This window comes from Brienomyrus brachyistius, chromosome 1 (genome assembly GCF_023856365.1).
Source record: "Brienomyrus brachyistius isolate T26 chromosome 1, BBRACH_0.4, whole genome shotgun sequence".
Lineage (NCBI taxonomy): Eukaryota > Metazoa > Chordata > Actinopteri > Osteoglossiformes > Mormyridae > Brienomyrus > Brienomyrus brachyistius.
In genome coordinates, this window is record NC_064533.1 from 6,884,678 (window position 1) to 6,902,518 (window position 17,841).

The following is a 17,841-nucleotide window of genomic DNA, read 5'->3' on the forward strand; positions in this document are numbered from 1 at the left end:
AATGGGGCAGGTGTCCCCTCTTATTTGCTAGCTCGTTCTGTTCTCTGCACTAGCAGCTGAATTCAGGTTACAGCTGCCAGCCCTCCGCGGGGGTGGGGGGGGGTTAACCCAGTATGCAATAGGGGCTGGTGCAGAGACTGTTACGCAAGCAATGTTCCCAACATGACATTTATAACCTTCTGAATTATTTACATTCTGACGCTTCAGAACCAAAAGTAAGCAATTAAAGATGTAGAAATGAGCAAAGGCGACGGACCAGGACCAAGAGATGCCAGAAATTGATGCATTAATCAGCTAGAGATCTGAAGGTTAAAAAAAATTCAGTCAGACTTGGGTCATAAACAGCCATTTACCCAAGACAGCCAAACACATTCAGTCCTACTTATCAGGCATTTGCGTGTGTCAAACAGTGCAGCGCAAACGTTAATGAAAAACAGGAATATTTATTAAATACAGTAGGAGTTCCATGTCACGATGCCCAGATGAGACCAAACAACGGTTGCTGGGTCGGCCTGACAGCTGAGAATGAGGGCGATGGTCGTATCCATCACCTGCACAGAGGACGGTGTTTTCGGGCTGAACGAGGACACAGGAGGACCACCCTCAAGAAGCCAACGCGATGGTGATGGCTTCGGACCTGCCGCTCTCCTGCTCTGTGCAAGTCACGTGCAAGGACCCGTCCCTGTGGAGGTGGGGACCAGAACAGAGGGATGTAGCCAGAAGCAGGGCCTGGTGTGCTGGGTGTCCGCAGTGGAGGTCGGTGCCAAAGGCCGCACGGCACATGACAGCGCCTTACCTTTTCATGGTAACGACCGTAACAATGTCCCAGGGGTCGTCTTTCGGCTCTAGGTTCCTGAGGACAATCTAGAAAAACATTCGGTAACAGAGAAATCCAACACACACAGGCAGCTGCAGATCTTTCTGGGGTACATTTAAATAAAAATAAATAAATTAAAACCATTAGCCATGGGATTTGAACCCATAACCTTCCGGAAACAGGCGCAGATCCTTAACCCACTACACACCAGCTTAGTACATCTATGCACTATATACACAAGAATTGACATGCACTCCCTGCATATGGCTACGGGCACAAAGTTAAGTCAAAACCTACATCTGCCACTTTCTCCTGGGGGTTGCAGTTCTGGCCATTCGATTGGTAGAGCTCCAGGCAGATGGAAGACAGGCTTCCTGGGCCCTGCAGGGTGTGCTGTCGGCGGGCAGGGAGGGGCGTGCCCGAGGGGAACAGCACCGTGTACACATCTGCACCAAACTCATCTGCCTCCTAGAGGAGGGGAGGGGTAATGCGGGTCATAAATTAAGTGAACATACTACAGTAAAATTCCATTATAGTGGACTCGCTTATAACGGAATATCGTCTATGACGGACGAGGTCCGCTGGTCCCGGCTGTGCGGCTTTAAGAACTTGCAGAAAAAGCATCGGATATACCGGACTCGCATATAACGGAATCTCGCTTATAATGGACAAACAATTTGCCCCCCCAGGGCCGCTTTTAGCTGTAGTTTTGTTCGCTATAATGGACATGCAGGCTCCGCCTACAAGGTGCATGGCGTGCCGGTGATATCCAGTGCAGATACGTAATCGGGATTATTAATAGTGACGCATCTGGTCAGGTAAAGGTGTACTACATGTACAATATAATAATCTATACCACAAGTGTATCTGCTGGGGTGTGTCATGAGTAAATATTGTCCTGTAGTTGTGTTCTGGGCATACAGCAACTCTGGATATAACAGACTGTTTTGCCAGGTCCCTTGAAGTCCGTTATAACGGGATTTTACTGGACTGCACGGATCAAAACTTCCGCAATTTCCGCAAAATGCAATGAATACATAACATTATTGGAAAAATGTCTCATGTTTAATTTAACGAGATGGACATTAGGAGATGCACTGAAAGCAGAGTATTTTAAATATCAAAGGAAATTTGTTTTTAATCCCATTATAAAACTTCCCTTTTCTTTCTCATTAGCATCAGATAAGCACGTCACAGAAGCATGATACAGTTCATTCCAACCTAAGTCATGAGCTCGACGCCACCTCCTCACCTTAACCAGGATATCCTTGGCGCAGCAGTCCACCGTGATGGAGTCCTCATCCAGGGAGGACGTGTCCCTGCCCACCAAGATGCCCGCCTCAATGGCTGCACCCACAGGGATCACCTCGTCCGTGGGGATGGAGTTGAGGAGCTCCACGTCAGGGAAGATGTCCCGGATCATCTGCTGGAGTTTGGGGATGCGAGCAGACCCCCCACACAGCACCACCTGGTGGCAGTGGAGGGTTATGGTTAGATGCAATGAGACATACAGATGGTTCAGTTTCATTCTGTAATTCGCAATACGGTTAATAAGCATGTTAAACATAATATGGCCACTTTATTAGGTACACCTTGCTACTTCTGGGTAGGACCTGTTGTATTAGCTACACATAGCTAGTACTGGCTAGGACTCACTTTTGCCTGCAGACCCACTTCAAGGGTAGATAAGTTTGTGTTTAGAGAATCCATTCTGCACGTCACTGTTGTACTTCGCAGAGACTAAGCATCTGACCTGTTTTAATGTTTAGCCAAAGAGCAGCTGAACCGCTAGGCCCTGTCTGTGTGCTGTATGTGTTCAGCTGCAGCCACATACTGGTTTCCTTTAACAAGCAGGTGTCCCTAATAAAGAGGCCAGAGAGAATTTAAAAATGTTCTAACTGGTTCTCCATCGCACCTTGTTGATGTCACTTGTGGAAAGACCCACTTGCTCCAAAAGCGTTTTGATGGGCAAGATGCTCTTATTAAAAAGGGAGGCACACAGGAGTTCGAACCGGGCCCTGAAAGGAACCGCAAAGAGGCGGGACATGGAGTTGGTGACACGTTAACTGGCTCTGCCCCCTCGCTCCATCCCCGGCACCTTCCCCCGACCCACAGACCTGGACACATTGCACTCGAAATCCATGCCGTCGTACAGCGAGTCCACAAAGCAGTTGGAGCTGCCCAGCGTGGAGAGGATGTGCTTCGCCACGTCGGCGCTGTTCATCAGCTTCATCATGGCTCTGGGGTTTCCCGTCACGTCGTGCTTGAAGGTCCTCGTGTCATGGGAGAGAAGGAAGGGAGAGAGAGAGAGCTTCTCAGTAAACAAGGGGAGAGTAATGTGAGGGTCAGGAGGTCATGGCCAGACTTCTTGGCTGCCGAAGGCTGGATTATTAACAGAGGTGGAAAGTTCAGGTACAGAAAGTAAGATTTTGTTTCAACCAACTAGTTGGTTAAATCTAAAGAGTCACAGTGAAGGAGTATTCCGCTGATGGGTCAGAAAAAATCTTGGTCTGGATTTTTTACTTTCTGGACCTGAACTTTCCATCTCTGATTATTAATAGCCATCCAACCATCTTCCAGAACCCCTAATCCAGTACAATGACAGTGACCTGGAAGCCTAGCACAATAAGCACAGAGCACAAGGCAGGGGGGACCCTGAACAGGATGCCAGTCCAGAGGGCAGACACAGGAACACAGGTCAATTTGAAGTTGCAGATCCATCCAACATCCCAACAGGAAACAAAATAAATAAAAAAATCTTACTTCTTAAACTCTGCAGCGAGATACTGAGCCAGGGTCCGAGTGAACCCCTCCCCACCCGTGCTGTGGTCAGTGTGGGTGGCCAGAACTCTGTACAGCCCGCTGTTCACCTCCATGACTGTCACCGTCAAAGACGTCCCTCCCAGTTTGTACACCATCACGTGGCTGTGGGGCATTTTAAGAACTCTGCTAGCTGAACCCAGAGGACAAGAACCACAACCGACTACACAGACTACGGATGGAAAAACGTTAACCCTTAAAATCAGCACAGGACTAGAGCATTAGACTTTCTAAAACCTTGAACACTTAAGTTCACCTCTTTCCAGTGGGTGAATCTTGGCCAATGCCATAGGCCAGCAAGGCTGCAGACGGCTCATGAATCAGCCTGAGAACATTGAATCCAGCATCTTCTGCGGCCAGCCTGAAGGATAGAGAGGAACTTTTAATGCCTTCTTACGTGGGGGCGAAGCATCTGTGCACCACCGCCGGGTCACTGTAGCAGAGATCGTGGTTTCCAGCTTACCGGAGGGCATTCTTCTGCATTTCTCCAAACTCAAAAGGCACAGTGATAACAGCATCACTGACATCAGACCCCAAAGCAGACTGGGCCGTTTCTTCATCAAGACAGGTAAGAAAAGCAAACGTATGAATTAAAAATTAAGTAACACTGCCAATTAAAACTGGGCAAACTTCCGCATTTCACTGAGCAATAAGTTTCCACAAATACCCCGTGTATAAAACGATAAGTACATTTACTCTAAATCTATGTTCCACTTTTAAAAGGCACCTACCTTTCATTTTGTGGAAGACTAACTTCGCCACTTCTTCAGGTGACACAAATTTGGTGACCTCGCCAACATCGATTTCATACATTGGCTTATCACCTTTGTTGAACACCTTTAGAGTGACAGACAAACATCCAATAAGCGAGTATTTCCCACGTTACGCTCTTCACAGGCAAAACGCAGAGGTGTTGGCGGCATTTACCGGGCATTTGCTGTCGGCTTTGTGCGCCTGCGCTTCTGGGTCATCAAAACTAAACGGGGAATTATTAGGTGAGAAGGACAAGACTAGTTACGTTAGTATCCTTTAAATTTAAATATACAAAAAATAAGAAAAATCCATCCACCAAAAATATTCATGAGAATTATTCACCTTCTTCCCAATATTTGCTTAACTTTGACGACGGTGTTGGCGGCATTTCTTATTCTGCCTTGCTTCGCGGCTATTCCGACAATCTGTCAACGACATCACCGTGGTCATGTCAGTACACACACACACACACACACACACACACACACACACACACACATATATATACACATACACATACACATACATACATACAAGCACACGTACATACACAAACACATGCATGCATGCATGCCAAAGCGGTAAAGTGTGATACCTGTTCAGTGTCCCGAAAGGCAACGACTACAGGAGTGACTCGATCGCCGGCATCATTTGCGACTACATCCGCCCTTCCGTCCTAAAATTGATACATGAAGTGCGATTAATCAATTATTCTCAAGAAGAAAAAATAAAATTAACCATTTAAATGTAACGTACAACGCAGTGCAATTCGTTACAAAACAAATGAAGTTGCTAAAGTGATTGCCGCCGGTCCGTCAGCCTGCTACTTACACAAGCACCTAAACCAATGTCGACCGCTATCCTTACTCACATGGATAAATATACATATAAATTGCTGTTCGTGTCAGTTTATCTACCTAAATGTCCGGCGTCTTACCTTAAATATTGCCGCACAGGCACATGTGTAACCAAAGTGTACACCTATAGCGGCCATGCTTTTGGTAGATGTACGGCAGTCGACCGGAAGAGGTTGAAATCAGTTTCTTTAGTACGACCAATAGAAAACGAAGGTCCCACAATTTATCCAATGAAATTGGGCAAAATCCAAGAGTGACTGAAAACATAACAAATGAGAAGTTGACCTGCGGGAAGGGTGGCCAATAATAATCGCATTACATTACGCGATTAGGTGTGAAGAACCAATAGAAAAGGAACATATCGACCAATAAAAGATACCATTCATCGTTATTTATTTATGGAAAAATGTAACTTGCTCTGTATGAAACGGAGAGCCGCAGACTTTGCGCAGGTTTTAAGTATGACGTTTTTCAAGCAAACGTTGTCGTTCATGAACATTTCCAAAGTTGTCTTTCTGTGTGTCATGCTTGACTTCTCTAGTGCGAGGGATTGCGAAGGTGAGATTTGACGTGAAGGGTTGCCGTGCGCCTGAAGGCTGCTTGTAAAAATAGTTGCCTGCTTGGTTTTGCGGACGCTGCACAAATTTGGACAAAACTGAAGGAAAACGCATGTGCATGTGCTCGCATTCCTATCGTCTGGGAGCTTTTTCCTCTAAAGAAGCGAATAAATTAATAAAACGTGCATTACCAATAATATGAAAACTATAATAATTGACTACAGATATGGAGTGCACACGGAAACACACTTCCTGAAAATAAAGATGGAATTGACGTTTGGCTTCATATTAAAACCTGGGAGTTTCTGATGATTTGCGTATGTTTTATTTCATTAAACCTAATTTGTTTGGCCTGCAGAGAAGCGTCATAACACAACAGCAATATTATGATGAGGTATTTATGCAGTCGTATAAACAAAAACACACAAAGGAAAACTGCAATCAAATTGGGGTCTAATACGCCAACGTGGAGTTAATAGGTTTTATTTTTCAGACATTGGGTGCCTGTGGCTAATTAATCAGTGAATATGTATAACACCGGTAACATTTGTATTTAACGTCACTAGCAAAGCAGTCAGCCCCACAATTATTCTAATAAAAAATTAATATGATAAAATAAATACATGAATAATACGACTTCTCCATATCCATTACTGAAAGCTGCTTGATATCTGCTTGCTGAATAGTATTACCTATGCATGTACAGGTCGGCCTATATTAACGGAATTATTTCCCGTGTGTATTATCACCGCTTTTACTAACATAGCTTGTTTTCAAAATATCTAAGATAATATCACGTGGCTAACATCACTGCTTCCGCAGTGTGCGTAGGATTTCTGAGTAGGCTATACGAGGGTCTGATGTCCAGGCACGTGGAGCTGACCCCTGCCGTGGTGGAAGAGGATCTTCTGACGGCCTGTGGAAAGGCCGTCAGCAAGGAGAACAGGCTGGTGAGGGAAGAACCTGCTTCTCCTTACGTAGGGGAACATTATGGCAACACACTCAGGACTGGCCAACTGACACCCAGGGCCTAGAGATAAATCATTTAATTATTCATCAACATGTTTGGATCAATTGTGATATAGTGCTGGTTCTACACTGGGACATTCACGCTTCCCGCAGGGCCGGATCCATTTCCCGATTTGGGCGAGGGCATTTCCACTTGGTTTTGTCTTGATTTGGTTTTGCTGCCCTTTCTTTACTTTCAGTGTTATTACTTGGGAGCCACCAGTGATGCGGCCACAAAAATAACAGGGGAAGTCACACGGCCCATGAGTTTCCACCTGCCCGTAAATAAAATCTGCGAGCGGCTGCAAAAGCGAGACAGTCAGATTTGCGAGCTCACATACGGTACGTCTGAGACACCGAGTCTGATTGCGTCCGCAGGTTTGTTTTCGTCGATGCAAATGGACCTCCTGCTTCTGTTTTGCAGAAAAGCAGGTGACAGACCTCAGTAGAGAAGGCCTGTCAAAGCTGAGAGTGGCCGAGCTGAAAAACATCCTGAACTCCTGGGGCGAGGTGTGCCGCGCGTGCATCGAGAAAAGTGATTTTATTAGCCTTATCCAGGAGGTGGCGACAAAATACAGCAAACAGATGGGGCAAAAAGCAGAACTCTGATAGCTGAACGATTTGTATTTTCTAAAAGCCAAATATATTTCGTTAAATATATTGTCGAACCTATGTTACACTATGAGTATAAACTCCTTAGCTAAAATATTAATAAATAAAGGTCTTAACAACTCATTTGAAAGTGGTGTTTATAAAAAAGCCTTTATTTATATTGTTTTATACTGATATTTTGTTAAAATATTCTGTTTAAATCCAACTGTCATTTGTTTACATTGTCTAATTTATTGTGACATTTATTTAGTTTTAATTTATTGTGATTTATTGTAGTAGGGTGCAGTATATCGTGTGTTGCGGAAATGTAATACCAGTGCTGCTTCTTAACATACGGTAGGTGGCGCTATTTTCATATTTCAGTTTGAAAATTAAGCTACGTGTTGATTCTCACGCTGAGGTGGATGATCCGACAGAGACCGACAATATTATTTCTTTAAATGTATTCCTGCTACGACTGTATCGAACTAACTGCACTTGTGTATATATTAACCCAAGGCAGTTCTGCAAACAATCTGCAATCTGTCAACAATTACATAAGTGTTCTGTAAACAGTTATAAGAGCACTCTCCCCACATTTTCCAATAACCCCGTTTCGTCGTAAGATAAAGATAGTAACCTTGAGATATTTTAAATTCCAGGAAGTTAGACTGGTCCCCTGAGAACAAAACAACTTTCCTTATGAAATCTTACCGTAGACCGTTTGCAAAGTCTTATATTTCCATGGTATTCGTGATTATTTTCTTACTCTATGTCAGTGTTTCCCAACCTTTTTTGAATTGTGTACCCCCTGAGAGATTTTCTCATACCACAAGTACCCCCTTTGTCAAATGTGTTGATGATTCAATAGTTTGTCTTTTTTTGCTCTTTTCATTGATAAAAGCTGGGTTTGTTATTCATTAAGCAACACATCCCAGATAGATTTTCTTTCTATACCAGGGCACAGCTAATGGAATGGCTGATAATATTTACCCATCATCAGGGAAATTAAATATAAAATTTTTTTCCACGTACCCCCTGTAATGTGCTCGCGTACCACTAGGGGTACGCGTACCCCCGGTTGGGAATCACTGCTCTATGTAACCTTTTGTAACTTTCTCAGTGTCCTTTGTTACTTCAGTGTGTTACATTACACACCACAAGTCTTGATTTTATATTAATTCTCTGTGCTGTTGTTATTGAGCGCTACCTCAGCGGCACAGGTGGGCCTGGGTGGTCCTGGTACCAGGGACCACCCAGGTGAAACTCAGACCCAGCCAATCAGCGCTCACAGCGAGCGATACAAGCCGATAAAAACTATCGTGTCTGACAGGTAGACCTACGGTTGTGTGCGACTAATTAATTAATCTGAGTAAAAGTCCTATTCGGAGACAAATATATTTTTCTTTCTCTTTTTCTTAAAATCTGAAAAAAAAATATATGTAACCTAGTATCTAGTGTGATTTTGTCCGATTTTCTACCAGCCCACTTACGCTATGGTTTCTGACTGATTGTTGCACCGATAAACGTGAATACATGTAAAAGTATCAGATAATAATTCGCAAATTTACATCCTTTGCACAAGGGTACACCTGCAGTTCCATCCAGGAAGCTTAGCCAGTGTGAGCTATTCCTTTTCTTCATGAAGATAAACATCGCATCTCATCATCAGCATTTTATTACTGACAATAATCTTTATTTTCACAACATGTGTGTTTCCTTCTGAAACATTGCAGTTACGCAATTTTTGTTTGCAAAACACGTGTGCAGAAAGGCACACCACCCTTTATCTTAGAATAAAGTGACATATCGCTGTACTTTAATCGGATAATTAATATTTTGACTGGGTATATTTTTTTCCTGTAGAAATACTTAATAATTTATTTGGTTCCCCACAACATAGAAACTACAAAATATATGAGCAATATAACTTGTCGGATTTAGGGTAGCCCAGTTGAAATTGTCTTCATTCACTTACATTTAACCCAGACTACCTTAAATCCAACACATTGTCCCAGATTAATCATAACCCAATGTTAATATCCCTGTCGAATGAGTCACACAGATTCGACAAAGGGAATCGCTTGCCCTGTCACCGAATTACACAGAGAAAGCTCCAATTTAGAAGGTCTATTTTAAAGTTAACAATCTTTCATAATTTATATTTAGCAGCAGTTGACCGTTAGGACGATTTAAGCCTGGTTGTTTGTTATCAGCCGTATGCATCTCCTACTCAGAGTTCTTTAAATACGGTGATTACAAGAGCTGTTAGAGTCACGCCGATGTTCCGTTCGCTCGTCCACACCGACCAATGGAAATAATATTAATCTGTATATAAGGCCTCATGGCATTCTGGGAAATGCGTGAAAATCACAGACCTGCTGACCTATTAAGAAAAGGAGAAAGGATGTTTTATAAACATGCATTTGTTCTATGTGTTTGCTATGCAAACAGTTCCAAGAAATGTAAGCTTTAAGCTGCACATTTTCTAGAAATGACAGTATTTTGTAATTGAAAGCTTCTCTGTGATTAATAAACAGTTCCCATGTCTGACATAAGTCTAATATATATGCGTGCAAAAAATAAAAATGTGCTTCAAAACCAGACTACGTCTCTTTAACTCCAATCACTTCTGTATCATTTAAAGCAGGGTTGTCGATGTGTGTTGAATAGGAGGCACACAAAATATATACAAATATATTGTTTTTATTTCTGGTTAAACAATTTGCACAGTGTACTGTTGTTAAATTGACGGTCTGGGTACTGCTCAGACAGCTGGACACAGGTGCATTGTGGGAGGTAGGGCCAATATTTCCAAACCCTTAACAAATAACAGGGGTAATCTTTTTACGTGCTGGTGTAAAGCTGTCCTGCTGACATCTCATAAACAGCCCTTTGAAATATACTCCCACCTCCGTGATAGGTTTTACATATACCGTCATTCTCAGATCCTTCGCCGTTCATACTTAATTGTTCTATTGTATTAAGTTAGATCTTAGTTTCGGATCTAAGGTCCTTTATTTTTTTGTTCACACGCGAATTTCTTTCTTTTTAGCAGAAAACTGAAACGTCGTCAAACAAATTTTCAGAAATGTTTCTGAAATGTTTAAGGAGTCTTTAGAAGCCAAAATATACTTTCCACAGAACACTGAACACACAAGTATGAACTCCTGCCCTGCACTAAGGTTTGTTGTAACAATCGAGGACGATTTCCTCAATGCATGATAAAGAAAGACCACATTGAATTTAGTCTGATCTTATGACCAGGAATAGCTGGGGGAATTTCTGGAAAACTGGGACAGGAATGAAATATTTACTGGGAAATGAGTAATTGTCTTGGGGCTGATTGCAAGTCATATCCAAGCCATATGAGTAACTGGATGAAACATCTTGTCACACTTCAAAGCCCTGGGAAACAGACTTGATAAAGTACAGGCTTCAGCAGTCTGGGTACTTTTACATCTCTGTGATGCTGAAATCATGTGAATCCAGACTCTGTATCGTCAAACAGTGTTTCATTTGAAAAACTAGTTAAGGCTTCCATGTTCCCAGGCAGGCAAGGGATAATTTTGTGGTATTGTTCACAAGTGAAATGCACCATTATTCAGTACTGCAGAACCTTTAATATCTCCTTTATGAGTTTAATCTTAAATGTAATTTTAAATATTTTTTCTTGTGTTCCTACTGCTGCAATAATGTCTCATGGTCAGAGAGTCATGTCTTTGGATGGTCGAGTCATTTACAACCAAAATGCAAAGATGTGCCAGACCAAAGTGAACTGAATTTTAAATGAACACTGTAACCACATATTCAACAAACAGGCAGCGGAAAAGTGCCCAGGGCAGTGCCGCCGAGGACGTTATTTAAATGGATATCAACAAACTGCTTTTAAAGGTCATCTGTGCTTCCTGCTTTAGAGGAGGACTTAGACCGCCTTGAGTTTCCAGCGCGTGACACTTCTGAGCACAGCTCACGCTGGGCTTGTGCTGGCCGCCTGGGTCCATCTCTCGTTTCACCTACCGCAGTGCAACCTGTTGTACAGCTGTGCCCCTGGGGGGCGGGGGAGCATTCTCTTTAAAAGCTCAGATGTTAAGATTAACATCTGAAAGTTAAGTTTGACGTAATTAGCCGCCTTGACTTTTTCCAGCAGCTGCGGCTCGGCCCAACCAGGCCTTGATCGACGGGAGCCTGCAGGAACACACTGGGGACCATGAGAGCACACTCATGGGCACCCCCCCGGCCCCCCAGGTGGAGCGTGTCGGGTGAACGCAAGGACGCCCCAGCAGGTTTTTGGCCACTGACCGAAGCAGCAGAGCATCCAGAGAGTGGCAAGTAGCGGGGTCAAATGGATGGATAAACATTCGCCAGCAACCCGCAGAGGACGTCTGCATTCGGCGATGAGAGGAGAGCTGCCTGTGATCATTAGCTCAGGCGTGTGTCGAATTAGCGATTAGTGGCTGTGTTCCCAGTATGGCGGAAGTTTAGACCGATGCAGGGCTAATGCTCCCCTAAGCAGCACAATTAATGAAAGTGGATGGCGGAGACTTTGCAGACAACTTCAAAATGGGATTCTGGAAAAAAAACAGGCTAGGCTAAGATCCAGCAATGGCGCTTGGCGAAAACAGCTCAGCTCAGTGCAATAGAAAGATGCCTTTGCCCCTTTTCCTCTGTCCCTGTTCCTCTGTCCCTGTTCCTCTGTCCCTGTTCCTCTGTTACTGTTCCTCTGTCCCTGTTCCTTTGCCCATGTTCCTCTGTCCCTGTTCCTCTGTCCCTGTTCCCCTGTCCCTGTTCCTCTGTCTCTGTTCCTCTGTCCCTGTTCCTTTCCCCATGTTCCTCTGTCCCTGTTCCTGTCCCTGTTCCTCTGTCCCTGTTCCTTTCCCCATGTTCCTCTGTCCCTGTTCCTGTCCCTGTTCCTCTGTCCCTGTTCCTTTGCCCCTGTTCCTCTGTCCCTGTTCCTTTGCCCCTGTTCCTCTATCACTGTTCCTCTGTCCCTTTTCCTCTGTCCCGCTTCCTCTGTCCTTGTTCCTTTGTCCCTGTTCCTCTACCCATGTTCCTCTGTCCCTATAGCCAGAAATGCATGTCAGTGGCTCAGCAGTGGGTATGTGTCTTTACCCAAACTATATCTGACACTTGCTATGCAGCGCTCAGCTCAAAGTCTCAAACTACTAGAACAAGTTCATTTGCAAATAACCAAAGAGTACACTACTAGACTTGGCATCAGCTTGCACTACATTTGATAAACAAACAAACATGCTTTTTTTCCATTTGCATAACCATAAGTACAGGTAGAGGTAGATGGGAATGCTTGTCTTCGCTGACCAATCTTGCTCTCCATAGGTTGGCGGTAACAGTGTGCGGTCATCTAATGTGCAGGGCCCCTGAACCGGGGGTTAAGGCCCTTGCTCAAGGGCCCACGGTCATGTGATTGTTCTTCTGACCCATAAGACTCATTTCGTGGTGATGGGTCACATTTATCAGGAGGCCATGGATTGTATAGAGTAAGAAAGATAAATTCAGGCTTTATGCATCCCATTCGGATTTATTATAATTTATTACCAACCCTCCTTAATGGCTTACAGGAAGAAGCTCAGTCATCCAGTATGGTGTAAAGGTGCATAGCAGGATGGGGTATAAGGGGTGGGTCACCCCCCCCCTCCCGGTTCCAGCTGTTGTTCCCGCCCATGCCGCTCGTGGTCCTGGACGCCTTCCGCTGGATCTGTCCAATTTTACGCTGTTTTGCTACGGCATGAATCACTCACCGTTTCCTTTCATACATCACTGGCTAATGGTGCAGTCAAACAGGCATTTTATAAGCATTTGTTGTGTGAATGTAACTCCACCTTGGCTCTGCTAACCAGCCCACTTGTTCCAGAAACTTCCATCCAATCAGTGGCCCAAGATCCAGAAAACTACCTCTGTCCTGTCGTGCCCATTGGAGAAACTGGGCGGATAAGCCGGTATGGAAGGGGCAGCCCAGACCCGAGTGCTCGTGTCAGTTTTAAATGAGGGTAGAGAGATTAATTAGTTAGCAGACAAACCTACAAACTAATACAACAAAAGCTATCAAGTGTCCTTTTACAACCTTGAAAGTGTTCTTGCTTAGAAGACACATAAAGATCAGTGTAGCTGGTAACAATAGCTAACAATGTTACTCCTAATAGCACAGCCTGTGAAGGCGTGGTAGCACCTGTGTAAAGGATGCCTGTTTCATTATGTGATTTTGGGCCCTTTCTTGGGTCAGTGAGACTCGATAAACCATGTGGGAAAGGTACCAGGCCTCTTAAATGGCGGATTGGCGGGTTGTCTGTGGTTGGCCACGCCCTCCAGAACGTTCCAAGTTAAGCTTATAACAAGCAGCCCCCCCCCCCCATTCTCTTTCAGGGGACAGCAGAGTGACTTTGGGTCATCATGCATGCCTACACACCACGTCTGTTTCCTGCACAGGCCCTGTTGACGTTATTGTTCTGCAAGTTTCCAAACCCCTCCGCAGCCATCAGACCAAAACAATCGAGTCACAGATATTTCACATTTGTCCAGAACTAACTGTCCATCCCCGAGGAAAAGGTATTTCCGGATTTTATCTAAACATCTTGTGACAGCTACGTGATAATCACACGGGCGAGATGTTGCGAAAGATATGAGTGACGCGATGGGGACATGCCAAGCGAGACAGTCAAACATGATAAATGAACTTTTATTAGGACCAGGCTTCTGAGTCTACAGCAGATCATTTCATAAATCAAGCAAATATTTCATTAATTCATGAAAGATGTGGTGGAGGCTTGTTTCCTGCACAGAGACAGAGGCTGTCAATAGAATAACAACGTCTCTGCTACTATTAGCAAGAGCAGCTATTAGCTGTTAACCATCTTCCCACCGTTATCTTGCGTGATCAGGTGACTGCTCGATTAACTGTGCGTCCCCAAAGACAGGCGGTGTGTTGTTTGCTTGTTGCTGTTTGTTCGGATACCACCAGGAGGTGATCGGCTCTTGGCTGTGGTTCTGTGTGGGCTTGGTTTCCATCGGGTTTATCATGGATGGTGAAGCTTGTGAGAAATCGCTGGGCATGTGTTGACCTTCTAAAGCAGATTTTCCCTAAGGGCTCAACTCCTGCTGTAAATGGGTCCCATGGCCTTAATGTGACAATAGACTCGTATGGAGATCTTAACGTGCCAGGTCAGTAGCTGTCGTTTTACCACATCCAGCTGAGAAGATCAGAACAAACATTCAATTAAAGCATAAATCTGCCGTCTGCACTCCTAAAAACAAACTCCTGAGACTCGCTCCAGTGACACAAGAAATCATTCCCCTCTGTACTCCCTGGTGAGTCTGTAATATCTCAGGAATGTTAGGGTGTTTTTCCCGTTCTGGAAGGACAAAATGAACTAGACATAGAGGACTGGATACTTCATGGCCGTCCATCTTAAAAATAACAGCACATTTCAGTCAATCGTTCTTTAACGTGCTAAAGCAGAATTTCGACAAACCCTGCTGACCCATCGAATAGAATCCATGCAGCAGTTCAAGCTCAAACATTGCTCAACGGAACCTTCCAGTCACGGAACCTAGCCTGACCCCTGCAGGTTGGCAGTTGGTAGTGCAGGCATTAAGGCCCAGAGGGTCATCATCCCTAAGGGTTTATCTGTTGTACCCTTGAATGAGATACTTCACCTGAGCTTCTCCCATAGGATACAGAGCTGCAAGAATAGATAACAAAAAATTTCTTGACAAAATGTCTTCGGGTGGGGCGGGGGCAGTGGTGGGGGGGGGGGGGGGGGGGTGCCACGTTCTCTTTAGAATGACAGTTACCCGTTTGCCCTCCAGTCATTCTCTCCACAGGTTTTGGACAAAGACACCACGTGGCAGGAAATACTGTCAGATTTTAAAGAGTTATCAGGTACAGAACGAAGCAGACATTTCCTCAGACTTTTTTCCTCTTCCCCCCTCGGAAAACATTCCTGGTGTTGGAGAGGAAAACGATCTGGCATCAGCTGGGGGACTGGAAAAGGAATCTTGCTGGTGTCGGGTTACTCAAGGAACATAATGGTGTGCAGTGCTGCACAGGGAGAGCTGGCGTGCGAGTGTGTGTGTGTGTGTGTGTGTGCGTGTCACATGATACTGTTAGGGCAGCATAACTACATTACGGTGTAGTGTTATTCCTGTCAATGACTAGTCACTGGCATTGTGAACTGTTTCGAAATTTAGGCATCCACAAGGACAATATGAATATCAGTGTATGTAATTCAAGAGGCATTCTGAATCACGCGTGTGTGACTCAAGTTTGATGGGCTATCACACTCAGGAAATCTTGTCCAAATGCCTGGTACGTCTCCCAGACTCTCAGAGGTCGGTTATTCCATCGCCCAGCTTTAGGTCTAAAAACTGTAACGCCCATCTAACACAGGAGATTCCTCCTCCCACGTAGGGACAGAGCGGGCCGGTCGCTGGAAGAGCTTCCTGAGTGCTTTGTCGAAGTCCTTCCCCTTCTCTGGAACCAGGATGGGACACAATGAGGCTGTCTGAGTATTTATCCAGTGCTAGGATGAGCCGATACTCTACGTTTGAACTTCATCTGGGCCTGAACCACGCAACTGGACCACTGGGCCTGGCCAGTCAGTGGAGCCTGAGACTGTTGAGCCTCGGGGGAAGGAGCTATTCACAGACCCCCCAGTTAATGTGGTCAGTAACGATATGTTTGCTTCACCAGGAATCTCATCACTGCTCCCAAACAGGACCTGAAGGAGCCCAGGCAGTCGTCCGAAACTGAGACAGTGCTGAGAAGAGTCGGAACATCCTTGTTGGAACCAACTGCTGCCAGTAAACCCTTAAAAGTCAAACTGTAGGCACCATCGTCCAGATTCCAAAACGTGGAGTTCGTATGTCTGGAAACATTTACAGGCGAACTGGGAAATGTTGTTTTTTTTTTTAAATAATCCCACGCTCTTGGCTCCAAGTAGGACGTCCTGGAAATCCTATCATACGTCAGCTATTTACGAATCCCGCAGTAAGATGTCCCACTCTGACTGCCTTTTACAGTAGAAAAACATCCACATGAGCCCAGAATCAGCACTTTGTACCTTTACCACTATTGCCATTCAATCTGCGGCCTTCTTCGTCTCATTTCTTATTTCCATGCTCTCCAGCGTTCCTCATGCTAAAAACACACCTTTTATGGAGTTCATAAACTGGAAGTACTGAGATAACAGAGGTCAATATGTCGTAAACGAAACAACAACGGCGTTCCTTGGCAGCAGCTCTGGATCTTGGAAAATCCACCTAAGATGAGACGCTCACAAACACCGTACGTCCATTTGATCCCGCATAGCTAATGATAAGTGCGGCGACCTGCTCATCCGCCAGATTCGGACTGAAAACTGAATGAATTATGTGTTTTGTTTTCCTGACAGAGAAGGGTTCAAGGGCACTCATTGTTACTGGCCTCCACTTCTGATTTTGCTCCCCATCCGTGCGGTCGCCCGTTTCCGGAACCTTCCCGGCTCTGCAGCAGAAATCCTGCTGTTTCAGCGTGTTTATCTAACACTTCCCATTGTCTCCTCTTTCGGAGGAGCACGCGGTGAGGCCGAAACTCCGATCCCAAGGATACTGTAAAACACTGGGGTTGGGTTCATGTCTGTAGAAGAGGCGGAGCTAAGGGGAAACCCCCCTCCTTACCTGAAATGAATTCCGCAAGATATATAGCAAGTTTGTGGTGTATAATAAAGGGGGGGGGGGGCACGGACAATGGCTCAACTCTTGCGGTTATACAACTTTCCCCATGTTAGAGAGAAATGCTTTTGTACGTTGCTCGCTTCACTGTGCTGAAGTTTCCTGAGGGATGTAATCAAAGATGTCAGTAAAGCTCACGGATAAAGCTGTAAAAGATAGCAACTGCAAACAGGGAGGGGATTTCAGCATATCAAGCGGAGCGACGTCGCCATTCAAATGCGGAGAAATGATCTGGCTCATAATTTGCGTGCAGGATTTGATTGCGCCTTTAGCGTTAATGGCAGCTCCTATCGATCTCCTGGCTCGCGTCGCTGGCACTGCCGCCATCGGCCCGCCCTGCATCTTCTCCCGCTACTTTAATTAGCATCCGATACTTTGTGACGCCACTCCACTGCTGAGTTATGCGCAGAGAGAGCGAAGAGCTCCGCTGCTGGGCCATAAATCCACGTCATGGCAGCATCACGTGCTAGGGGGCGTTCCCCCGGGGGTGACCGCATCCACAACACTCAAAATGAGTTTGATTGGATGGATCAATAGCTTCTGATACTTGGATCCTGCATCCCAGTGGGACGCTACACTTGTGTAATTACAACCAAAATAACCATATTTCAGGTAAAAACTATAAATTAGCTGTGATTTACCAGGCATTGGAGAGGGTGGGGCTTACAGCCTGCATCAGTCTCGGACAAGCTGTCCTTCTGAGAGCCCTACT

At 45.0% G+C, this 17,841-nt stretch overlaps 2 protein-coding genes across 2 annotated transcripts; one reads left to right on the top strand and one right to left on the bottom strand.

Moving 5' to 3' along the window:
- Positions 1–423: 423 nt before the first annotated feature.
- hspa14 (heat shock protein 14) lies at positions 424–5,435 on the bottom strand. Its single transcript, XM_049015962.1, has 14 exons — positions 5,328–5,435; positions 4,986–5,066; positions 4,733–4,815; positions 4,565–4,613; positions 4,369–4,474; positions 4,101–4,191; positions 3,894–3,998; positions 3,581–3,742; positions 2,935–3,090; positions 2,733–2,835; positions 2,070–2,285; positions 1,115–1,285; positions 797–864; positions 424–682 (listed from the first exon to the last, which is right to left on the bottom strand). The coding sequence occupies exons 1-14, from the start codon at positions 5,382–5,384 to the stop codon at positions 604–606; spliced, it is 1,527 nt and encodes a 508-aa protein (XP_048871919.1). The 5' UTR covers positions 5,385–5,435; the 3' UTR covers positions 424–603.
- Positions 5,436–5,618: 183 nt separating this feature from the next.
- Positions 5,619–7,547, top strand: cdnf (cerebral dopamine neurotrophic factor). Its single transcript, XM_049015964.1, has 4 exons — positions 5,619–5,805; positions 6,627–6,754; positions 7,013–7,154; positions 7,237–7,547. Exons 1-4 carry the CDS (start codon positions 5,646–5,648, stop codon positions 7,419–7,421), a joined length of 615 nt encoding a protein of 204 aa, XP_048871921.1. The 5' UTR covers positions 5,619–5,645; the 3' UTR covers positions 7,422–7,547.
- The last annotated feature ends 10,294 nt before the right edge of the window (positions 7,548–17,841 follow it).